The 23947-nt window shown below is 55.5% G+C and overlaps 8 protein-coding genes across 8 annotated transcripts; 6 read left to right on the top strand and 2 right to left on the bottom strand.

The window, feature by feature from the left end:
- Positions 1-403: 403 nt before the first annotated feature.
- BGZ61DRAFT_212366 (histone 2A variant) lies at positions 404-1502 on the bottom strand. The gene is made up of 3 exons (XM_046238029.1): positions 1248-1502; positions 795-926; positions 404-745 (listed from the first exon to the last, which is right to left on the bottom strand). The coding sequence occupies exons 1-3, from the start codon at positions 1353-1355 to the stop codon at positions 557-559; spliced, it is 429 nt and encodes a 142-aa protein (XP_046106171.1). The 5' UTR covers positions 1356-1502; the 3' UTR covers positions 404-556.
- Positions 1358-2486, top strand: BGZ61DRAFT_212349 (uncharacterized protein). The gene is made up of 2 exons (XM_046238028.1): positions 1358-1525; positions 1863-2486. Exons 1-2 carry the CDS (start codon positions 1478-1480, stop codon positions 2247-2249), a joined length of 435 nt encoding a protein of 144 aa, XP_046106170.1. The 5' UTR covers positions 1358-1477; the 3' UTR covers positions 2250-2486.
- A 132-nt stretch (positions 2487-2618) lies between these two features.
- BGZ61DRAFT_449150 (uncharacterized protein) lies at positions 2619-3713 on the top strand. Its single transcript, XM_046245567.1, has one exon. It carries the CDS (start codon positions 2724-2726, stop codon positions 3636-3638), a length of 915 nt encoding a protein of 304 aa, XP_046106169.1. The 5' UTR covers positions 2619-2723; the 3' UTR covers positions 3639-3713.
- A 911-nt stretch (positions 3714-4624) lies between these two features.
- On the top strand, positions 4625-5606 carry BGZ61DRAFT_212439 (uncharacterized protein). Its single transcript, XM_046238030.1, has 2 exons — positions 4625-5085; positions 5140-5606. The coding sequence occupies exons 1-2, from the start codon at positions 4797-4799 to the stop codon at positions 5439-5441; spliced, it is 591 nt and encodes a 196-aa protein (XP_046106168.1). The 5' UTR covers positions 4625-4796; the 3' UTR covers positions 5442-5606.
- Positions 5607-7459: 1853 nt separating this feature from the next.
- Positions 7460-9424, top strand: BGZ61DRAFT_531119 (uncharacterized protein; the record flags this gene model as incomplete). Its single annotated transcript, XM_046253661.1, has 4 exons — positions 7460-7831; positions 7877-8444; positions 8490-9317; positions 9363-9424. 4 exons carry the CDS (start codon positions 7460-7462, stop codon positions 9422-9424), a joined length of 1830 nt encoding a protein of 609 aa, XP_046106167.1.
- A 1307-nt stretch (positions 9425-10731) lies between these two features.
- On the top strand, positions 10732-11864 carry BGZ61DRAFT_492939 (uncharacterized protein; the record flags this gene model as incomplete). The annotated part of the gene is made up of 2 exons (XM_046250591.1): positions 10732-10882; positions 10927-11864. 2 exons carry the CDS (start codon positions 10732-10734, stop codon positions 11862-11864), a joined length of 1089 nt encoding a protein of 362 aa, XP_046106166.1.
- Positions 11865-14917: 3053 nt separating this feature from the next.
- Positions 14918-16050, top strand: BGZ61DRAFT_492938 (PAP2 superfamily-domain-containing protein; the record flags this gene model as incomplete). Its single annotated transcript, XM_046250590.1, has 3 exons — positions 14918-14954; positions 15004-15259; positions 15306-16050. The coding sequence occupies 3 exons, from the start codon at positions 14918-14920 to the stop codon at positions 16048-16050; spliced, it is 1038 nt and encodes a 345-aa protein (XP_046106165.1).
- A 1669-nt stretch (positions 16051-17719) lies between these two features.
- BGZ61DRAFT_449143 (uncharacterized protein) lies at positions 17720-23271 on the bottom strand. Its single transcript, XM_046245566.1, has 2 exons — positions 18331-23271; positions 17720-18284 (listed from the first exon to the last, which is right to left on the bottom strand). The coding sequence occupies exons 1-2, from the start codon at positions 22921-22923 to the stop codon at positions 18072-18074; spliced, it is 4806 nt and encodes a 1601-aa protein (XP_046106164.1). The 5' UTR covers positions 22924-23271; the 3' UTR covers positions 17720-18071.
- Between the last annotated feature and the right edge of the window lie 676 nt (positions 23272-23947).

The raw sequence follows: 23947 nt of genomic DNA, 5'->3' as shown, positions 1-23947 counted from the left end.
CCGACGAGGCGGTGCCCTACGAGACGACCGAAGAGAAGGAGTGGTTTCAGACGAACTGCGAGTCGAGCGATAGTGACGACGGCTCAGATGAAGAGATCGACCGGAGAGGGGAGCTGGAGGACTTGGCTGAGTTTGTGCGGAGGGGGGATAGCTTCTTGGGAGATTCGTAGCTCAACTACTGGACTGATGCAATAGCGTGCATCTCGACATCTAGACTGAATAAACAACATCAAGCACGATGACGATGTGACTGACAACCTGACAAACCAGGAACTCGTATTCTCCGCGTCTACCCAAGTCCATCAGCAACGGTTCGGTTCACCCAGAACCCAAAGCAAACACGATTGTTGTACACCGCTCGCAGCGGGCGCCGCAGGAGGCTTGACTGCGACATCTCGACGCCGTTCGTGCCTCCAAAGCTCCTCGGCTATCCAAGCCTCGTGGACGTCCGCCCAGCTGAAGACGCCTCCTCATAACGAAACAAAGCATTCCTGCATTACCGACCCAAAACCAGCACCCGACAGAAACAGAAAGCAGATAAACCTGACTCGTCCGATCAACCCTCCAGAGCCTTGGCCTTCTTCTTCTGCTCGACCTTGAGCAACAGAGCACGGTTGATGTGTGGCAGCACACCACCATGTGCAATTGTCGCGCGGATCAGGGTATCGAGCTCTTCATCACCACGAATGGCCAGCTGAAGGTGGCGAGGGGTGATACGCTTGACCTTGAGGTCCTTGGCGGCGTTCTAGAGCTTGTTAGCACGGGACTTGACGTATTCCTGACGGAGGACTTACTCCTGCCAACTCGAGAACTTCGGCGGTCAGATATTCGAGCACCGCAGTCACGTACACGGCGGCCTTGGCGCCCACGCGCATCTTGTTCTGGGTGTTTTGCTTGAGGAAACGCTTGACACGACCGCACGGGAACTATAACGCAGGGATTAGTGAAAATTCGGCAGCCAGTTGCGATGCACCGCATTGGCTTTCGCGCATCTCGTCCCGCATCATCCGCACGCGCATGTCGCCAAGCATCCGTGTCGTCGAAACGAATCGCAGAGTCGAAAAGACGATGATAGCCCCTCGAAAAAGGCGCGCGGTCGTCAAAGAAGAGGTTTTCGTCGTGCGGGGATGGTTTGACGCGTCGGGCATCGAGCAATCGTCGAGGTATGCGAGGGATGTGGGCTTGGATGCGGGACTCGGGATGCGCAAAGGCAATAAGCTCTGCGGGCCCGTTTGAAGTTAACTAACCTGAAGCCCAGCTCTCGCAGAGTGGCTCTGTTGCTTCTTGGGTCCCTCGACGCTCGTCTTCCCACCAGAGCTCTTTCCGCCCGAGGACTTGCCCTTTCCGCCAGCCATTGTTTACGGAGTCGCGAGGTAAAAAATGGTAGGATAGAGTTGAGTGCGGATAACGGCGATGAAAAAATGCGGATTCGAACGCGGCGGTAACGTCGGTGTCGGTCGGCGGATGGCGATGTTTGATGCTGTTGAAGTTGGTGTTGATGTGGGAGTGGGACGTGGGATGGGATCGATTTGGTGGCAGAAATTTAGCGGAAGGCTAGAGTCATGTTGTTGTTCTCAGGCGCTGAGGTAGGCAGCTACCCCCCAGTGAACTCGCGGGCGCCTGCTGATTTCTGTTGACAAACTCTTGGCTAGGCTGCGGCGGCCGAAGTAAACCCGAGACGCACTTTGGTGGCCACCACCAAGGCTGAAGGCTGACGATATCGCGACCACGGCAACTTTGCCTCGGAGGGTCTGGGAGTGACAGAAAATAAGAGATGGAGTAAAAAAAGGGTCGCCGATTCGAAAGAGACTTCTTCCGTGTTCCCCGGCGCCGTGATGGCAGAGATGTCATGATGCGCTTACCTGACGTTGGCTGCTGCTTGCTGGCAGTGTGCGACTGTTGGCCGCACGTCCACGTTGTGCCTCTCCTTAGAAAAGGCATACTTGCAGGAATCAAGCACAGCAGAGGCATACTTTCCTCAGGCTGCTGCGGCTGCTCCTCGTCTTGTGGGAGGTATCGACGCCATATCGACGCTGGCCAAGGTGTCGTTGTCGGCGACAGTCGAAACCCAGGCTGGAGATGGATGGTGTCCCGCTGTGGCTGTGGTGGCGGGTGCGGGTGCAGTTAGCCGAGCATTTGCCATGAGGCTTAGTGCCTTGCCGTGTGCCACCATTGTCTTGCTTGCTTCGTTTAATGTCCAATGGACATCTGGTTCCAAGCAAATCGAAAGGATAACTGTCTCAAATTGATTTCCTTTAGGCTCGTATTTGTTGCCATGACAGTGATTCTTAGCCGGCATTCGGAAGTGGTGTACATGATTTCAACTTGAATCATTGTAGGTAAAGACCAAGGTTGAACCAAGGAATGCACTAATCTCGCTCGCACAAGTGCGAGGCCAAGACCGAGACCTCGTCTTTGTCAGCTGGATGTCGTGTGTTTGCGGATCCCGGTCATTGACCCACTGTGCGACGGCTCGGACGCCGAACGGACGAATTTGGGACGGATTCGATTTGGCGCTTCAACATGAATTGCTACCATTTGTAAGTTTTTCACGGACTTTGGATAAAACGGATGAAGACACGGAGGATTGGAGCGAACTCTAATGTATATAAGGTGGATATTTGCTCAATGAATTAATTGAATGGAACCACCCAACTCATCACTACTACTTGCTACCCAACTTACTCAAGTACATCCATCAGTATCCACGGTCTTCATTCAATATGGCTCCTCAAGGCCGAAAGATTGCCATAGCTGGCGGTGCTGGTACAGTGGGATCAGTTACCCTTCCAGCCCTCCTGTCAAAGAACATCCACACCATCACTGCCATCAGCCGTGGCGACTCCACAGCTACGTTTCCTGATGCCTGCATCGTGAAGAAAGGCTCCTACGATGACGAGGACTTTCTACTGTCCGCTCTTCAAGATCAGGACATTCTGCTGATGCAATTGGGCCGCCTCGCCATGGATACCCAAGACGTCCTCATCCGAGCCGCGGTCAAGACGAGTGTCAAGTACATCCTGCCCACGGAGTTTGGTAGTGACATCGAGGCACTTCAGATGGTCAAAGAGCAGCCTCCTCTGTGGGGTAAGGCGGAGCGTCGAAAGCTCGTTGAGGAGCTTGGGGGTAGTTGGATCGCCGTCGTCAACAACCCATGGTTCGACTGGTCCATGGGTCAGGGACTATGGGGTATCGACATCAAGGCTCGTAAGGCGACCCTATACAGTGGAGGCAGCACCAAGGCCAACACATCGACCTTGCAACGAGTAGGCGAGGCAGTCGCCGAGTTGCTTAGTCTGCCTGAAGAGCAGCTGGCTGCATACAAGAACAAGGCGTTTTACGTTAGCTCATTCTACATCACCCAGCGGGAGATGCTGGAAAGTGTGCAGAGAGTGACTGACACGACGGACAAAGACTGGATCATCGAGGACAAGGAGATTGCCGAGGTGGCCAAGGAGAGTGATGAGGAACTGAAAAAGGGAAACATGATGGCTATGATACCCAAGTTCTACTCGGCCCACTTCCGAGAGGGCTACGGTGGGGACTTTAACCACAAAGTCGATTTGGACAGGTTTGGTCTTGTAAAGGAAGACATTGACACCGTCATCCAAGGTATTATCGCATCGGGATATTCTTAGAGGAATTTGATGCAGCATGAAGGATCAACTTGAATAAGACTTACCTTTGCGCTGATCATCGAACAAAGACTTGCACTCACTACAGTCTTACACTATGCCAGAGCTTTGTAAAACTAGCCGCAATAACCGTCAAACTGTGGAGACAACAAGTAGAGGCCTCATAATAACCCCACGCACTGTCATAGACGTCATCGAGAAAGCAGCGCCTGACAGCTTGTAGTGGTGATGGTGTGGTAGGACAAGGTCAGCTGGCAACGTCGCTTGACGAGCCCTGAAATCTCATCGCCCTGATCTTCAGTGCAGCAAGCCGGCTTGCATGATGCAGTGGCACTGTAAGCGGGTATGACAATCAAGCTGACAACGGGAGCGTTCCGTCCATCTACCCGCTCGTCGTGGCGGAGTCTGGGGCGATGGGCGTAAATCGGCGTGGCAATTTCGATCTAACTGGAGCTGAACCGAGTCCATGTTGGTGGTTCCTGAGCTGCAGGTAGAGTGTGGGCTGTTTATTTCGAGTGGGTGTATGCAGTCGCATGACCCTTCTTGCAGCCAAGCTGGCAGACACGTGCGCTCGCGATTGCCACAGGGGAGGCAGCCTGTCAGCGACGTGGACAGTTTCTGTCGCGTCTGCACGCCTACTGCGTAATAGCTACCTATGCGCGGAGGCAAGCCGGAGGCAAGCCGGACGACGCTGGGCAGCTGGGAATGAAGCCTTAGGCTTTGTAGTTCAGGGGCTCGTTGTTGACTGTGGAGAGGCCGCGTGACTTGAGCCGCCATCTCCGGGGGATGGCTCCTGGAGATTGAACTTGGGCCCATGAGTCGAAATAGGCGGCGCTAGTGGCCTTCTCGAATTTGATGGACGACGGGTGAGGCGAGGGAAAGGAGAAAGGAGAAGGGGGGGCCTTGCAAGTTGACGGCCCCCAGTATGGGCGCAAGGCCGCCAGAGTGGTGATGGTGGTGGGTGACTGGTGGCTTTGGACCTGGGGCACAGTGCGATCCGCTCGGCTGGGATGCCACGAGATTGGAGGCGGAAGCCGGGAGAGTTCCCAGAGCCGATCAAGAGGCGCAGGATGTCAAGGGCCGGATATCCCAGTTGAATGGCTGCTGGCTATTGATAGCTTCTATGGCAGAATCTCGTCCTTGTCCCGTGTATGGCCCTAGATGGGCCGAACGGATCCAGCCACGACGGACCCGAGACTCAGCGGACGGACAATTTTAGATGGTCCAGGGTGGCCTCTCACTCTCAGGCTCTCAGCAGGCCCTGAAGCCAAGACCCCTGAGAGCGGGTGGGTTGGGATGACCCTGGCTGTTGTCGCGGCGGCGAGATTTTGGTTCGTAGAAGAGGGTCAAATCTGGATGAGACGTTTGGAAATAGGGGCCACTCGGGAGAGACCTTTGGTGGCGATGACGAGCATGGCATACGACGGCGTGTCGCGTCTCCACGGTGATGGTAATCGACTGGTGTCCGACGGGCCGCTCTGACTGACAGAAGCTTACTGACCAGTATGCAGGCACGCCGTTGAGTCTATATGTAATCGTCGGGAATGCTACAGGTATTGTATCGGAATGCGGATGGGGCCTGGAGAAAGTGCCGTGGCCAGATCTGTGCTTCGTCTACACGTGGCTCCCATAACAACCTATTATGCACTGTCGATTGATTCCATTCGACTTGCCGGCCGCGGCTCGACTTGGCAGGGAGACAACGAGCCGAGGAGATTCTACGACGTAGTAGCGACGCCATCGACACGACGGATGAGCTTCTCCAAGACAAAGCAAAGACAACATGGAGCTTGCGCACCACGGTAGATTGCCTCGCGAGGGGCCTGGGATAATAGAGCTGGTCACCACTGGATTACCACCGGCCTCCGCCGCAGCCACCGGTCACCACTGGGTCACCCTTGCGCTGGTTAGCATCCGGGGCCCAGAGGAGGCATTTCGCCAAAGATGGGATGAGAGGGGGATGAGGCCAAGAGACAGCGCCTTAATTTGGGTCTCTCTTGGACACTTGGGTCCGGAGTTATTAATTCAAACGGTTAATGAATTAGTAACGGCCTCAGACTTGAGCTGTCATGACTCTCTGAAATGGTGTTTCAGAGACGGAGCATTGCACTGGAGATGGGATGACCTGGCAAAGACATGCGGAACGCATCTAGCCGGACTGCAGACTACCGTGGCAACATGTATGAGAAGCAGTTCGTCCAGGACCAGCGCAGCAAGTACAGCAGAATCTTAGTGACAGCCGACATCTACGTCGTTGGTGACAGATGCATGCATGCAGTTCCTTTCTTGGGCTCTTTTGCGCCGGATTGGACACAGCATTCAAGACTGGCCCCAGACACTGCACAACAATAAGCACAACATAACACACAGACTGTCACTCGGTCTGCTACTCTGCATTCATTCACTCACTCACTCGCAAACCAACCCACCGCCCATCTCATCCACTCCACCCGTCCGGCCCACCAGCAGCTAGCCAGCAGCCAACCAGTGCGTTCGGACCAGGGCTCACACTGTGGGGCGCTGCCACTGAGGCCGTCTCCGGGGGAGCCTGGAAGTTTGTCACCCCAGGAGCTAGCTGTCTACTCAGCAGTCGACATCACGCGGGCCTGTCGTCCGGTCGCCTCTGTGACGGCATCTGTGACGGCCTGCGTCTGTGACTGCGCCTGTCCAGCAAATGGCGGCGCGCGCGGGCATGGCGTCGACGCATCCCACGGGCTGGAATGAACTGCATCTGCCCGCATCCGCGCATCTCCCACTGTCATGGCGGACGGGGAGCAATCCATCTCCACAGGGGCGGGTAGCGTGCTTGCGGCTGCCCTGGTGGCCCGGAGACCCACTGCCAGCCCGCCAGGCCAGGGCTCAGAGCTGGGAGCCGGCGCACGCTGTAGGGAGCAGGGGTTACAGTCTTTAGTGTTCTACACACTGTACAGCCCCCCCGTCGCCCCGTCCCAAGGAAAAAAACCTCCCCGTCCCAGTCCCCAAAGGGCGGTTGATTTTATTATTTCCCACCACGGGAACCACTCTTCCCACTGTCTTGCCGTCCAGTCTTGTTACCGTCACCTCCCCAACCACACACCACACGGCTCCCCCCCCGTATCCCCTTCCTCCCCGTTGCCCGTTCCAGATCATCGCCGACTTTTGCAGCGGACCTCTCTTCTCCTTTTCTACTCCCTCTTCCTTCTTCTCCTTCTTGCCTCTCGCCTCTCGCCTCTCGCCTCACCTTCTCTCCTCTCCCTTCGTCGTCGCCGCTCCTACGACGCCCGCCACCGCACGACACGGCACGAAACGAGACGATTCCTTCGAGGAAGAAGCCACCGCCCCTTTTGCACCTCTCTCCCTTCCGTAGTGGTCCGTCGCGGCTTCGACTCCGGATCTACACACCCAGGTACAAGGCGACCAACTCGGCCACTTAACCTGACGCTCTGACGCCTGCTCCGCTACGCTTGCAAAGTCGGCCTCCTTCATTGTGTCGGTCGTTTGCACCCGTCGCCACTCGGCTTGTTGTCGGAATCGACTTCTCTGCTTTCGTTGGCTAAAGCTCTGCTTTGCCTGTGCCAATCGTCCGCTAGTCACGATCGACCCTCGTTTGGATCCTAGGACCCCCTGAATTCACGAAGGATTCATTTATATTAGGCAACACTGCCCCGTCATCCGGCTGCGTTGTTGTTTACCGCACAGCTGTGATCTCCTGTCGGTCGATTGATGCTGCGACACTGAACATCGTGCATCACAACGAGTTACAACCATCACGGCCTTTTAGATATCCGGTACAGGCTGCTGGGTAACGTCAGCAGTCACTTGCCACACTGGATTCCCTCGCGACAATGACCCAACAACCACACGACCTCGGTTACATGGACTATGGCACGTCGACTAGCCGCTCTCCCAGCTCTTCGAGACCCAACTACGGAGGCGCTGCTGGATTCAACGCTGGCATGTCGCTGCCTCGCCAGTCGCAGCGTCCTTTCGACAACAACCAGCTAGGCTCAGCCGCCTTGTATCCCGCTGATAGACTCGGCGGCGGCGGCGGTTACAACCCACGGGCTATGGACAACATGCAAGGAGGTATGCCCGGGTACATGCTGGATAATGGCCAAGCTTGGAACTACAACACTTCGGGCGCTGCCACCGTCAACGGTGCTGTCAACGGCCCGGGCCGACAGAGGAATGTTAACCGACGCGCTGCTCTTCCTCAGGTACGTGATTTTCCTAGATTGAAGTGACTTCGCTGACAGACGTAGAACTGGACTGACCACAGCGCTCTTGGCATCCACGGTGGTCTCCAGCCCTATAACGGTGGAATGGGAAACAACATGTCCAACGGTGGCCTCCGAGTTGACCACCCCGGCTCACACGGCTCCCCGACCGATCTTCGATCGACCGCTTCCGACAGCGACCAGCTCATTCCGACCGCCATTGTGATCAAGAACATCCCCTTTGCGGTTCGGAAAGAGACGCTGGCGTCCATCATGTTGGAGATGCATCTTCCCCAGCCGTATGCGTTCAACTATCATTTTGACAACGGTGTCTTCCGAGGCCTGGCTTTTGCCAACTTTCAGTCTGCCGAGGATACTCGCATGGTAATTGAGGCGATGAATGGAATGGATGTTCATGGGCGCAAGCTGCGCGTGGAGTACAAGAAGATGCTGCCTGAGGCCGAGCGTGAGCGTATCGAGCGTGAGAAGCGAGAAAGGCGCGGCCAGCTAGAGGAGCAGCACCGAGCTCCGATGCTGCACCAGCAGAGCTCAATCCAGTCTCTTGGAGCTTTGTCTCAGAGTCAGCAGAGGGGAGGAACTACTGCTCACCTAGGTATGTATCACTTTGCCTTGCACACGAATTAAACTAACTGGTCAGGTGACGTCGACTTGAATGACCCTCAGACGCTCGAGTTTTACACGGAGCTGGTCATGTTCAGACGGGACGACTCCCGTGAAATTCTCGTGTTCCCTCCTGGCATCGCCCCTGAGCACCGTCGATCTATCCACATCCTTGCGCATCACATGGGCCTGGAGCACCAGTCGATCGGTGAGGCTGATTCTAGACAGCTCACAGTCCTCAAGCGACAACAGCCTTCGCCCACCGCCAACGTGCACAACCAGCCTGCTAACAGCTTGGACATGCACAAGCGCGGACTCAGTCGAGCGGCAACGTTTGACTTTGCCGCTGATCGCGATTCTCGAACTGCCAGCAGTGCCTACAACCACGTGATGGGACGACAGGGCCCGACTCTGGAGCTTCCCGGAAGCCCTGACGGTAACGGCATTCCCAACAACCTTCGAGCTGCGAAGAGTTTTGCCGATCTCCGTTCTTTCACTCCCAGCCCCTCGCAGGCTTCCTCCAGCTACCTGGCCCCGTCTGGAATCAACAACATGACCCAGGGGTCAACCGCCCGCTTTGGTGATTATGTATCTCAGCCCGTCCACCCTGGTAGCACCGGCACCCCTGGCCCCAAGAACGATGCCGCTCTTCTCAACAGCCTCAGTGGCTTAAGCCTCGGATCCTTTGAGCCCGGCGCTCTCCAGAGCCAAGCCCGAAGCACCCCTGGCGCCATTGGCAGCCAGCGACCTGGTGCAAACGGCAGCTCCAAGGGCGCCCCTGAGCGACAGCCCCGCGGACCCGAGTGGGAGAGCACCGGTGGATTTGGAGGACGCCGTGCTAACGGCCATGTTCCGCGTGGCAGCGGTATGTGACTCAATTTGTCTGCACATTCACAACTAACATGCCTAGATTCGTCCGACAATGGTGCGCGTGTCGGCTCCAGCTCTACCAATGCCTCGCGATACCACTAGAAGTTGCCGAGGCTAATCCAGTTCTGACGCCGCCATTAGACACTTCCTGCCTGCTATGGTTGACGTTAATGAATGCGACGCAGTATCGACATTATGCACGGCATTTTGATTTTACGACTTGTAATACTGACTGGGTCAATCGCCAGTCGAGCTCGCTGGAGCTCCTCGCATATAGTTTTACGTGGGATTTTTTTACGACAACCCGAAATTTGCAGAGGCAAACCCTTGTCTTGCGATTTGATGATGATGCAACCCGATGAGTATGGGATAGGAGATCAGGATACAGAAATTATTCAACAAATGGGCAACCATACGGAAGGTCACGAGACGCTTGCCAAAGCAAGCATGGAATACCCTCAAATGTACCCCGACAAGACCTACGACCATCACTTTGACGATTATGACGCTTTTACGACGTTACGTCTAGACAGCTACACGGGCTTCTCCTCAGGCTGTTGCTCTGCGTCAGCGCTGGGGGAGTTGCTTCGGCGACGACAACGACTACTACTATACCCACCATAATATCTTGTCAGGCCACCCGAGATGACCGTGACGGCGACGCGCGAGTCCTGCCTGGGCTCGCTGAAGGGTGGTACACGGACGTGATGGCGATGTGGCGAGCATGTGGAAACGAGGAGCTGCTGGGAGGAAAAAGAAAAAAAGTTTTACTGTCAAGTTATTGCTGCATTTGTTTTGGTTTTTGTTTGTGGTTGGTGTCCGGCTCTCTCCCCTCGACTAATTCTGGATCCGCCTGGTCGCGATGCGATATATAAGAGGTGAAGGGGGGGGCTTTATGACGCTGGTGTTTTTGATGGTTGCATTGTTGAATGGGAATTAACCCGGTCGTTTGTTTGATGGAGAGGCTGTTGCGTGCATTAAGATATCTTGGGAGGAGATTGCGTGGAGGAGGACCATGTATCCGGATACGAAGCGCGCCTTGTGAAGGAATACATCTCGAGTTTGTCATTTTGTATCAAATGTCCAAGCTATGTACCTGACAAACTAAGAAGCCGAGCGAAGTCATTGCCAACTGTTTCGAAAGTCAATTGCTGAAGGAGCCGAAACATGTTGGAGATTGCTTATTAATCTGCACCTTGATGCATAAAAGTTTCGGGCAGAGGGGCCATTCATTTCTAACCTTGATAAGACTAGGATTGCGTCTGTCCGATAACAGTCGTTCCTTGCAGATTCCAGCCGTTGCGGACGTCATTGAATCTTGCATATGAGACATTCACTGTCACTACGCGCAACTCACTATGGCAGGATTCCTCAAGTCGCTTCTACCATTGGGAAATAACGCAATCGCAATGCCCCTGCCCGACGTCAACAAACAGTGGACTACCGCCCAGGATGGGTTGGATAAGCTCCAGTTCACAGAGGCCAAGGTGCCGAAGCCCAAAGATGGAGAGGTGCTGGTCAAGGTGCTCGCCGTGAGCCTCAACTATCGCGATACCGAAGGTGACTTGATACGATGCCATCAATGGGCTGTGCTAATTCTTTAGTCGTCATGGGTCTCTACAATCATCACCAGACGCTCCAAGACACCGAGGGCCTAGTGCCGTGCTCAGACATGTGCGGCGTCGTGGTTGACAGCAAGTCGTCCAAGATCAAGACAGGCACCCGCGTCATGTCCATCTTCAACCAGAGCCACTTGACGGGCCAGGTCACCGAGGCCGACATGGCCACAGGGCTCGGGTTTCCGCTCCCTGGTGTTTTGACCGAGTACCGCTGCTTCCCCGCTGAGACTCTCGTCTTGGTGCCGGATTACATGACGGACGAGGAGGCTGCGTGCTTGCCGGTGGCCTCGGTCACCGCATGGACGTGTTTAAATGGCATGCGACCGTTAGGCCAGCCCGCAGACGGGGCCAAGAAGAAGGAGACGGTTCTGCTGCAGGGAACGGGCGGCGTGTCGGTGGCGGGATTGCAGATTGCGCATGCGGCTGGGCTGAAGACCATCATCACGTCATCCACCGACGACAAGCTGGAGCGGGCCAAGAAGGAGTTGGGCGCCGACTTCGGCATCAACTACCAGACGCACTGGGAGTGGCAAGAACCGGTCCTCAACGAAACCAAGGGCAGAGGCGTCGACATCATTTTCGAAACGGGCGGCGCGCGCACGCTGCGCAAGAGCTTCGAGTGCATCTCGTTTGGCGGGCTCATCAACTGCGTGGGCTACCTCTCGGGCAAGGAGGACGAGGACGCGCCCGGGGCCAAGCAGCTCAACATCAACGTGCTGGCGCTTCGGCGCAACGTGACGCTCAAGGGCATCCTGAACGGGCCCAAGGACCGCTTCGAGGAGATGGTGCGCTTCTACGAGCAGCACAAGATCCGGCCGGTCGTGAGCCGCGTCTTCGACATGGACAAGGCGGCAGACGCATTTGCGTTTTTGTACAGCGGCGCGCACTTTGGCAAGGTTGTGATCAAGGTGGCCGACAAATAGACGACGCCTCTAATGGCGGCTGGGTATCAGATTAGATCAGATGTATAACGAGTTGGATGATGTCACAGTCAATGGTTACGTGGTGAGAATGATAGTAAGGATGTAAAATCCCGAGACTAGCACTAATAGAGATAAAGGGCAGGTTTTCGGTCCCGAGCTTTAGGATAATAAGGTAACCTAAGATGTCCTCAGCTAAGCCTACAAATCCTTATAGAAGCCTAAAAGCTCAGCTGAGCGCTATAACTCTTATTGCATAAGGCAGCTATTGCTGCTATTCTCTTTTGTAGAAGATGAATCAAAATTTACCATGTTTACTGAATTCCCAATGTAGCTGTGATGTGACAGATGAGATTCAAACGTGCCGCCCAAGCCTCCAAGTCTAGGACGCGCGTCTGCATGTATCGTAGCTGTGGACGGTGAGATTGTGGCTGGCTTACGCTTATTAGCCGGTGAGAATGTGGCCCGCAGGATTGGCACAGACGGCGCATCCAAGCATACTGCGCATAGAAGGATGTGATATTGTATCCTACAATGGTATGGTTGCATTGTACCACCATGTAAGCGTGCGTTGTCGGCATTTGCAGAGCCTATAATAACGCTGTGTTCGTGGCACTCGCATTTTCGCTCCGTGACTTGCACCGAGTCCCTTGAATAAGGAGTTCGCCAACAAAGACTGATCTGCATAGCTGACGTTGGCCATGTCGTGAGAGCTGGGGGTCGATGGCGCGCCGCTGCGTACGCATGCGTTGCGTAACGGCGCGGGCGGTCCACGTACTCAGCCTGGCATGACCGGTGGGAGTCTGGGTTGCTCCAGGACCAGCATCCGACGGCATGAGCTTCTTTTGCCAGCGTGGGTGGGCGAGTTCTGCTCCTCGTTGGTGGTGTTGTCAGCCCTAGAGCGAGGCGCATGCGATGCGACTTGGGTCAAAATCCCTCGGAACGACAGCTCGAGGCCGGGGCGGATGGGTCAGGGGGATGGGCTGGTGCTTGGAGATTTGGCCGGCCTCAATCGACGTGAACTGGTGCCACATCATCTTGGTAACGATCCGCGAGATCCGGCCGTGGCCTTGGTTTTAACATGCTCTGCTCTGTGAAGACAGCATCGGCCTGGACTGCGTGACGGGCCACAGCTTGCAGGGGTCCGGTGTTTAATGAAGTGGCCCGCCGTCCTGGAACAGGGGTGCATGGTGGTTCCGCGGATGCCGTTGGGCAACGGAGACGTACGAATCGGCAGACGGGCGATGGGAAGAGTCCGTAGTGAGGATTCCGGCGGAAATGATTGTCATGACGCCGGGTGAGATGGAGTCGGTACAGTCATCTCAGCCTCAGATGATGGTCCAAGTAGGGCTGTGAGTTGTTTCATTGAAGCAGGCAGTAGGCATCAAGCAAGCATCAAGCAGCATTCAGCATTGATAACCGTATTCCCAAGGTGGAGAGTGGCTTGCCATCCATCGAATCCCATCCTCGTATCCCCTCGCATCACTCGCATCCATGACGGTTCAAAGCGAAGCCTGCGTCGCAGCGGTACGTCAACATTTGTCACTGCGCCGCTCCCGTTGGACCCCGAGAGTGACATTGACGAAAAGGGGGCCGTTGACTTTCTGTCGCCCTGTCTCCCTGCCGTATTCATTGAGCGGTTTGCTGATTTACCCCGGAAAGACATGTCATGACCGTCTAAGCTTAGCCAGGGAGTTGGATCCATCCTGGCCATGGTATCAAGGCAATCCCGTGCCACTACATGCCCCGGTGCCAAAGAGAAAAAAACCCGTAATTGGCACCCGCCCGGCTTCCCGCAACTCCGCCTCCGGGACGGCGTTCTGGAGCCGCGTTCGCCGGGCGCTATTGACGCCTCTTACTCCTCGAACAAGGCCGACGGAGTCTTAGGCGACTCGTCGAGTCCCGAGCTACGTATCATCCACGTATGTAGCGTGGCAGATCCTCAGCTCAACCCAACCCTCCCCTCCCTTCGCTATAGCACCACACCACCACAGCCATCCGCAACGGCCGCCCAACTGCAGGCAGGCACTAAAAGACCAAAAAAAACGTAGGTGGCAGCCCCCCTTCCATCATCAGTAAAGCCAGTGCCGCGCCGGGGGGCTGGATTGCCGTGGGCTAGGGGATGCAGCCTCGCCTCCCAATGGTCGCCCGCGGACAGCCGAATAAAGCCCGCTGGGGCCGTCCCGCCGGTGGCTTTACTGGGGGCGGAAGGGCCTGTAATCGCCGTTGCAGCAGCGCTGTGCCGCTCGCTTTAGTGATCCGACGTGACGTATCGACGGTGCGTGGGCAGCGCTACGGAGGGTTTACGCGGCCCACCAGGTGCGAAATATGATACCGGCTGTTGCCTAGTTGGGCAATACGGCACGTGCAAGTTGCGAATCAAGCTTTCCTAACCTTCCCGTCAGCTCCTTATTCCCTACGTATTCACTCCCTCGCAATTGCTCGCACTCCCCCTTGTCACTTTGAATTCCTCCGCCTAGTTGCGCCGGCGTCTCCTTTCCCTAGTGATAATCAGCCTCGGCCGGGTCAGACAGCTGGGAGACGCAGCCCACCCCGGGGCCTCGATATCGTCCATGCCACCACCATGCGCATCTGTACTTTTACAGGTGCCAAGGGCGAAACAATTAGATCCCCACGAGGCAGATGAGGATGATGAGGATTGAGGATGATCCTTTATTCTTGGCTTCCTACTCCAACCCTGGTAAGGCTCCATGTGCCCATTTCCCTCTGCATTGGGTACTTCGTCTATGGTGGGTTTCGTCGAGGTGAGAATGTAGCATTACAAGCTTTGCTGTCCCTGCTTCACTGTCTCGTGCCTGGCTGCGGTTGTTCTCGTCTTGGCCTTCTCTCTTTACCTTCTCTTCTCCTCCTACATAATCCGCCGCTATCCTTGACCTCGCGCCGCGCCTCGCCTCGCCATTCCTTCCTTTGTTTCTCGTCGCTTGCTGCCCACTCTCCTTCCATCCTTTCCGTCCAGCTGCATCGACTTCTCAGGTCGTCATACCTGAGCCCTGATTTCTCGCCTGGTTACCACTTGTCTGACAGCAACCGAAACCATGACGAACCTCGCAAAGAACGTAGTCGAGCCAGCCTGTGAGTATCGTTCGCCCCCCACCTCGGTCGTCTTAAGCTGACCCTCTAGTCATTGTCTTGGCTTTTACTGCCGGATGTCTCCTCAATCGACGCCGCGGCGGCCAATGCCTCCCCCAGGAGACGCTCAGCGATGACCTCGAGTCTGGCGAACTCTACACCGACGGCTCTCCTCCCCTCAAGCCCACCGTCATCCACACCGAGAACCCCGTGCGCAAGGCCCCCAACTTGTTCTTCCGCCTGCTCTCCCGATTCTTCAATGCATATCCTTTCCTGGTTGAAATCTGGTACTGGAATATGACGTACTGGTATGATTGCTGTGGCTGTAACTTGAGCAGGACTGACATGGTGTAGGATCTACCAGGGGCTCCGAGCCTTCTCTGCGAGGATGATTGCAGGCAACGAAGCCATTTTTAACCGCGCTCGCGACCACGCTATCCAGATTCTTTCCTTTGAAAGATTTATTGGTGTCGACATCGAACAGCGATTCCAGCAGTACATCATGAAGGACCAGGCTTGGCTCATGCCAATCTTGGCCAAGGTCTACTACTCGCACATCAGCCTTGGCGTCTGCTTCCTCGTCTACATTTACACATTCCTTCCGACTTTAACCTTCCAGCGAATTCGCCGTACCATTGCTACCGACAATGTCATCGCGTTTTTTATTGTGACTCTATGGCGTTGCTCGCCTCCCCGTTTGCTACCACAGGAGTACGGCTTCATCGATATCCTCCACAGTAAGGCCGGCGGAGGCAACGCCTGGAACAACAACCGCTTCCAGCTCACCATTGCTGCCATGCCCAGTCTGCACTTTGGCACGGCTCTGTTCTTCGCCGTCTGCATGTGCCGCTTCTCTCCCCACCGACCCCTGCGAATCATTGCCCCTCTATGGCCTACGGCTATGCTCATCACCATTGTCGCGACTGCCAACCATTTCCTAACTGACGCTGCCATTGGCGCCATGGTCCCCTTCCTGGGGTGGAGGATCAACCACATTGTGCTCATTCTGAAGCCCGTCCAGGACTGGGTCTTTGCCCCTCTTCACAACCGGCTGGACCTGGTGAACCCCACGATGAGGAGTGTGCCAAAGACTCTGTAATGATATCAACGTTTGTGTTATTGGGATAGGCAACATGCCGGCGTGCATTATCAGGACCCCATGGGTTGTAATAGACTTGGGTAGATAGACCGTATCCGTTTACAAATTCTTCCCGAAGGTTTTCTTCAGTGCTTATTCTCCACTACTGTTCTGCAACCCTATTTTGATCGTGTTCAACCACTAAGCTAGCGAGGCAAAAGAGGGGCTCTATGAATGTAAGACAGACCCTTGTCCCTTCAACAGATTGAATAAAGACGTTGCTTCGGCGCTAGTCCTCGACGTCACTGTCGCCGAGGAATAGCAAACTAGCTGTGCCGCATCGCCCGATTTGGCATGATCCAAACCTGACGCCTTGGCGCGGATGGTGGATCCACGGTTGGGAGGCTTAGCCGAGAGCCACCGATCGAGACGTCGTATAGAACTTTGAATCATTGGAGATGCCGTAGTATCAAGGTTTACCTGGGTTTAGGGCATCGAGAGCCAGCCATCACGTGTGGCCGGACAGAGAGGATCCCGCCTCAGAGGAAGAACACAACTTGTCTAAACTTCCACACATGCTTCGAAAACCTGGAACCCGCAACATCGAGCATCGGCGAATCAACGAATCGACGGTACGAGCCAGTTCCGTGCCGGTACCATGTCATGGGTGGTATTCTATGTGTTCACAGGCATGGGTCCAATAACCGGGCACAATGGTGAATCCATGATGATTGGTGAGGAAGACAACGGAAAGAATGGCAACTTTATGTGACGGATTTCGAGCGGAATCTCTAACTGTGGATAAGGTAGGATGGGCATGGAATGTTCAACTTGTGCGTGAGGATGTTGGGCCGGCTGTGGTGGTGCGTGTATATACTGTAAGTAGAAGGCAGTTAATTCTAGGATGGGAAGGTATAATAATAGCTGATTTATTATTTAATAATAGTATACTTTTAGAGTGTAGAGATTTTAGTTTATATAATTCTTATAAATAATTATTATTTAATTATAAATAGCTTTAAGAAAGTAACTTCTAAGAAGTATATAGAAATATAAAAATAGCTAGAAGATATACTAATAGATATATCTATAATAAGGACTAGATTAAATTAGCAAGAAGAGTACTAGTAAAAATAGGGATAAGCTTAGATCGTGAGCATTTAAGGTCAAGAGCTTGAGAGGATAAGTGGCTTTAAATTTTAAAATACTGGGCTACTTGGCGTTGGACGCGACAGGAACCACTACTTTGCCGTTTTGTATCTCATCCCTAACTTACACAGGTAGGCGGCTCCCACTGAGACTCTAGGTCGGTCGTTGTCATGAACATGACGCCGGGTATTATCGATCAGCCCATTTCGGAGGTCGCTCATGATGTGCAGTTGCAGGGATACCTGCCACATTACTACCACCCCCAACAGATTAAGACGGGATGAAGACGAACAATTGCCTTCGCCAACACTTCAGTTCCTGCAGTATCGATTCGACCACAGTCTAAGCCATAACTGGATACATGCGCCGAACGGCAACTTGACCTGTCCTGTTACAAGTACGCAATCAGCAAGTCCTCATCACTGACCAACTCAATACTAGTAGGTCCGTTCCTACAAGCCGAGCTAACAGAGCAAGGCACAGTTTAGACTGTCAACTCTAGGTACGTGTTCAGACATCACACTCATCGCAGAGCAAACAGTCAACGCCACAACTCATTCTTTTCTAAACGCCCTCTTATCAACATACACTAAAAAAACACCTATCATTTCCTTCCGCCTCCAAAACACTCCTCGCCCCCTTTGGGGTATCATTGCATCGCGTCGCAAACCGTCCAGAACATCACCCAAGACGAAACCAACGACGAAGAAACAAGGCGCGCAAATGAAAGATCAACTATTAATGCAATGATTGCACTTCGCCACGTCACCAAATGCTCCTATGTGATGTTCCAACCTGATGTACATCGTTCAGTCATAAAGTGCAAAGTCGGCGTTGACCAGAACGTGAGTCAAGCCGAGGAAAGACCTTGAGCCGTCATCGAGATCGGCCGATTACTCGTAGCGTCTCGGGCTGAATGTCTCGAGGATATGCTCCGAGGTTCGCACAACCCACTCCAGCTTGGCCTTCTCGACGTTGACCAAGAAGGGGTCGGTCGGGAAACCGTCTTGAATGCCACCAATGAGAGGCTGGACACGACCAATGAGCAGTTGCATCGTCTGGGAAGTGCTCTTCATCACATCACGAGCACCCTGCTGCTCCCATTCCTGTAGATTGTTAGCTGTGTTCAACTGTTGGCGAGGAAAAACTTACGAAAGCGGGAAGGTTCTCGGCAAAGGCTCGTAGAGCCATTTCGATCCACTCAATTTCCTCCTTGAGACGCGGGTTGGGCCGGAGGTCCTTGGAGATGGTTGCAATGACGACAAGCAACATGAGAGGTGGGAGGCTCTCAAACTTGGATGGCGGAAAGCGACTGAGACTTCGGTGGAAAATTTCCTCCTCACGACCGCTCTGAATCCACTGAATCATGGCCTCCTGGTAGCGACCCTCCTGGATAGCCTGCTCAACAATTCGAATTCGCTGAAGTAGGTCGTGGTCTGCCTCCGGCTCTGACTTGTTCATCTGATTCGCGTAGGCACCAGCAAGTGCATTGACATTGTTGGAGGGAGCGACGTATTCGGAGGCCTGGGCGGAGCCCTGAGGACTGCTCATTTGCTGTTGCTGCTGAGGGCCTCGCACGTACTGGGGGCTGCCCATGTACTGCTGGTTGCTCGGGGCCTGGCTCTGAGGGAAGCTCGCATGGCTGGGCGCGTTCTGGGACATGTTCTGGGACATGTTGCTGCCATAGTGGCCCATATGGCCGTGGCCGGTGTGCTGGGGTCCAGGAACGCCAGGGAGCTCGTGAACAGGGGGCTGTTGCTTGAACTTGAGGAACTCGGCCTGCAACGAAGACTGCGACTGCGCCATGCTCGACACCATTTCGGTCAGACGGGTGACGTAAGACAGTAGCTGGTCGATCTTGGTAGCATCGGCCACATGTTGGGCCTTCATATGTTCAAACTGATCATGGTACTGTTGGTGAAGCTCGCCGGCAACCCGCTGGGAAGCCTGGGTAGCAATAGTCGTAAAGGTCGGGGTGAGTCGCTGGGTCAGAGTGGCCAGAACCTCCTGCTGCACGCTGGAAGCGACAGAAGAACTGACACGGTCCGAGATGGCGCTGACAAAGTCACCCGAACGCAGAGATCGGCTGAGGGCATGGGGGAGCGCGCTCTGAATCTCCTTCTGGACAGACGAAGACAGATGCGGTTGCAGCTTGTTGTTAAGCAAGTCGGTAACAGCTTTGCCAGCCTTGTCGCCGATGGCGGGGATCACCAAATCGGTGAACTCGTGGTGGATGAGAGCCTCTAGTACCTTTTGAGTGTTCTCGTTGAGAACCTCTGAAACCATGTCGAGCAGCTTGAGCTGGTGCTGGTTGAAGTTCTCATCGCGAACACGAACACCGTCGTCAATCTTGGTGTTGAGGTTCTTGAGGTTGGTCTTGAGAGTCTCTGACATGCTAGAGCTTAGGCGAGACTCAAGTCCAGAGATGGCCAGGTCAAAGGCCTCCTGAGACACGGTGGCGGCAGCGACAGGAGCAGGCTTGGGCTCCTTGCCAGCACGAGGGGTGGCCCCGTTGGTGGTGGTTTCCTCCTTGGCGGCGTTCTTCTTCTTGCGCGATTTGCGCTCAGGCTTCTCCGATTGCGATTGAGATTGCGACTCCTTGGCGGGTTGAGCAGGCGTCTCAGCCTCCTTCGGCTCATTCTTGACCTTGACGGGAGTGACAGACTCGGGTCCACGCTGAGGCGTATCAACTGGCGCGGGAGTCGCCTGGAGAGATTCCTTAGAAACTCCACGGTTGACGACGCGGACAGGGATAGCCTCGGCGTTTGCCTCTGCCGGCTGAGGCGACTTGAGCTTGGAGACTGTGACGACGCCTTGGGCGACAGCATCGACAGCGTCGAGGACCTTGTTGTCCTTGGACCATCCGAGCTCGTTCTGCTTGATGAGCAGGCACGCAACACCCTTGGAGTGCATGGCATAGAGCTCAAACAGAGTAGGCTCGTCAGCATCCTGAACCATGGCAGGGTTGCACAGGATGTCAAGGCTGCGTAGGATACCGCGGTTAGCAAAGGAGTACTCTCGCACTCCGCTAATGACAGCGGTACTATCCGGCTGAGGGATGGAGGCGTCCTGTGCAACAAGGCGCTGGATGTATTCGGCCTGGGTGACGCTCTTGAGATTGTACTTGGGAGCCGACAGGTGCGCAAAGTACACCGAGTTGCGCGTGGGGTGACCAATGACGAGCATGCCAGTGGCCGAGTGATACATGACGCTGCAGACGGCATCCGACTCCTTGCTGTGAGGAAGGTTGAACTCCTGGACAGGCTTGCCCAGTGCCAGATCCCACAGTTGGAGGGTGTGGTTCTGCTTCATGCCGACAATCATGTAGCGGAGGGCGCATCGCTTCTGGTAAGGGCGCTGCTTATCGAGGAGGATGACCGACGTGGGCCAGGCCTTCTCGCCCTCAGGGGTGCTGGCCAAAGTCATCAGGGGCTCCTTGACCTCCAGAGAAGTCTGCGCGGGCATGGGCGCGCGCGGGTCGGAGCCCTCCTTGACAGCGGTCAGGTCACGAACATCCCAGAACTTGACCCGACCCGACTTGTCAAGGGAGACAATGACGGAGTCGTCCTGGCTAAAGGTGAAATCCTTGCCAGCCTTGCCCGTGTTGATCTTGAGAGAGCACTGCTTGGATAGCGTCTCGGTGTCGACAACGCGGTCGTGGCCGGGCTTAAGCAGGTTGTTCTGCAAGATGTACGAGGGCCAGATGAGGTTGATGGACTTGCCGCGACCAACGGCAAAGTACTCGGGGTGGTTGGTGGAGGTGCGGGCGCGCGTCTTGAGAACACCGCCGGGGGCATCGCCCTCCTGGGAACTCATGGGAGGCAGGGCAAAACCGTACTGCTCGAGATGAGCATCCTCGATGTGGTCCTTTTCGCCATCCCTGATCTGGACCCAGTAGACGGTGCCGCTGATACCGGTACCGATAATGGCCTCGCGGTGGGAGCCGTCGTGGTCCGAGGGTGTAACAGACATGGCCACGTTGAAAATGCGGTCCTTTGTGTCGGTAAAGATCTTTGCGTCTTTGCCATCCTCCTGGCGAATGACACGCAGACCCCCCTGCTTGGACATGCCGTAGGTCATGTAGTTCTCCGTAGCCGTGTACAGATTCCGGTCGATCTGGTCGAATTCCTTCTTGAGTCTAGCGATATCCATAATGGTCTCGTCGCGGAACTGCGGGCGTGGCTCAGTGCCCTCCTCTTGAAGCGTGATGGAGATCCATGGCTTCATGGGGAAGTTGAACACCTTGACAGGAGGAGGTTCCTTTTCTTCGATGACAACAATCTCATCTTGATCGGCACTCTCCCAGCTGTCGGCCACACCCTGCGCAGCCTCATCGACGATCTCTCGAACGGTCTCTGCGACATCAGAGGGGAGTGCCTCTTCCAGGACACCTTCGTTCTCCGTAAGGTCGAGCTCCGCCTGGATAGCCAGGGCAGCAGCATGGGCGCTTTCCTCAAATTCCTTTTCCGACTTGGCGTTTTCCATTGCATCGAGGTCCTCGGCAATCTCAGCCTGGACCTGCTCATGCTCCGCTCGCTCCAGGGCCTCACGGGCATCGTGGTCGTCCTTGTCGGCAACATCGCTAAGGGCCTCGGAGACCGACTCCTTGTTCTTCTCAACAGACACGTAGCTGTCGAATTCGGAAGTGGGAGGGGTCTGTTTGACCGAGGGGTGCGAGTGAAGCGACGAGGTGCGGGTGGCCTTGCGGCGGATTTGGTTGGGCGATGTCGGGTGACTTCCAGTCTGGTCATAGTGCTGCGAGCCAGCTGGCGAATCCTTCTTAAGGATTTGGAAAGAGGCAGCCGTATTGGGAGACTGGGAGTGGTGGCTCTGAGAATGGTGACTCTGGGAGTGGTGACTCTGACTGAGTTGGCCATGGAGCTGGTGGTTCATCGACGACTGAGAGAGGGTACCCATGAGTTGCTGGTACAGAGCCGAAACTTCAGCAGGAGGCTGAGGTTCCTGAACCTCCCGAGGGGGAGACGAGTACTCATAACCATGAGGGTTTGCCTTAGCATACTGCTCGGCCTGGTACTGCATAACAGCATAGGGGATGGCCTGGGGAGGGTGTATCTGCTGCTGCTGGTATTGCCCATGGTAGGGAGCAGGCTGAGCCGCAGTGTTCTCCGGAGACTGGGGAGTCAAGTTGTCGGATCGAGATGACTCGGTCATCATCGTCTGGTCGCCCTGGCTAGGCTTGGGGCGATTGAGGAGGTTGAGCAAGTAGGATCGCGTATCGGGAGGAGGCGAGCCGTTGCCAAACGAGCTCGAGGCTTGCTGGGGAGGTGGCGGGGCCGGCTTGGGCTCGTCGGCCTCGTGTGCACCTCGCATCAGAGCAGCCAAAATACCGGTCGGGTCGGGCGCGGCGGGAGCTGGCTGGTGAATCGCAGCGGGAAAAGCCTGGGGTATGCCCGTGGACGGCAGGGGTTGAGGCTGCTGCTGCTGGGGATGCGGCTGCTGATGCTGCATCTGATGCTGCTGGAACTCATACTGGTTCTGTGGGTGATACTGCTGTTGCTGGGCCTGAGGCTGGGGCTGGGGCTCCTGGGGTTGGAGCTGGTACTGCTGCTGGGCCTGCTGCTGCTGATGCTGCTGGGCCTGTTCGCGCGCAGCCTGGTTCTGCATTTGCGAGGCACCACTGAACTTGAGCAGGTTCAGCAAATTGGCAGTGCGATCCGAGTTGGAAGCTCCCATGTTCATGCTGTTGACAGGCGGCGTCGGCGCCGGGGGCATGTCCATGTCCATGTTGGCAGCCGGGGAGCGGTGACGAGAGAGTGACGAGACTCTCTTCGCGACTGCGCCTTCGTCTCGGTCCGGGTCAATGGGGGATATCGGACGGAAGCAAGAGAAGCCAGTCCGAATCCAAGTCCGAAAGTGAAACAAAACGATAGGTCGAGGAACAGAGAAAGCCTGCCTTTTAAGGAGGCGAGGCGGTGATGGAGAGATGTTTGGGGAAGGGTTTTGGGTCAAGGCGGGAGGCGGCAGGAAGGTGGTGGTGGTAGTGGTGGTTAGTCACGTCGCCCAGAAAGCAGGAGAAATAAATTTGGAAAGTGGCCGGGAAGGCGGGTGGACGGGCGGCGCCTGCGGATTTTGGCGATGGCTGGCTTGGCTCGCTGGCTTGCTGGCTTAGCTGGCACGGCCGCTCGCTGCTGGCGGATGGGAGCCCAACGCGACGCTACGCCAGTGTCAGTGCCCGTCAGAGCACGTCGGAACCAGTCACAGCCAGTCACAGCCCGTCGGTGCAGTCCTACAGCGCGCCCAGTGATGAGTGACGTGGTAAAGCTGTGGATGCAAGGCCCATCTTTTTTTCTTGTGTTCTTGGGCCGGGGTCGAGCGGTTGCGGCTGAATCAATTATCCGCCCCCTGCTTTGTTCCCTTCCCTTCCTTCCCTTCCCCTGCCGGCCTTGTTCTCTCTGTTACCCAAGTGGGGGCGCTTTGCACTCTGTTTAGGGCCTAAATCCGACCTCGTGGTCCTGAAAGCGCTGTGCCGCAGGCTGCACTCAGCGGCCCGTTCTGCTGTTTCAGTGCCTGAACCGGCCACTGCAGCGCCCTTTAGCGGGCAGCTGGCCACTGCCGCTAATCCCCCACTCTAACCACTCTTCCTCGGCACCGGACTTGGGCTGTGGCGCAGGTGTTCGCCAGGTGGCCAGCCGCCTGCAGGTCTGCACCTCGAACTTTTGGCCGATAACGATCCATTCTCTCGTCGTCACTAATCCATCTTGGCATCACCAACTGCCAACTAGCATTCTTATCCCTCGACCGCACGCAG

This window comes from Ilyonectria robusta (assembly GCF_021365365.1).
Source record: "Ilyonectria robusta strain PMI_751 chromosome Unknown BGZ61scaffold_7, whole genome shotgun sequence".
Lineage (NCBI taxonomy): Eukaryota > Fungi > Ascomycota > Sordariomycetes > Hypocreales > Nectriaceae > Ilyonectria > Ilyonectria robusta.
The sequence above is the reverse complement of the archived record's forward strand: the minus strand, read 5'-3'. Positions and strand labels throughout refer to the sequence as shown.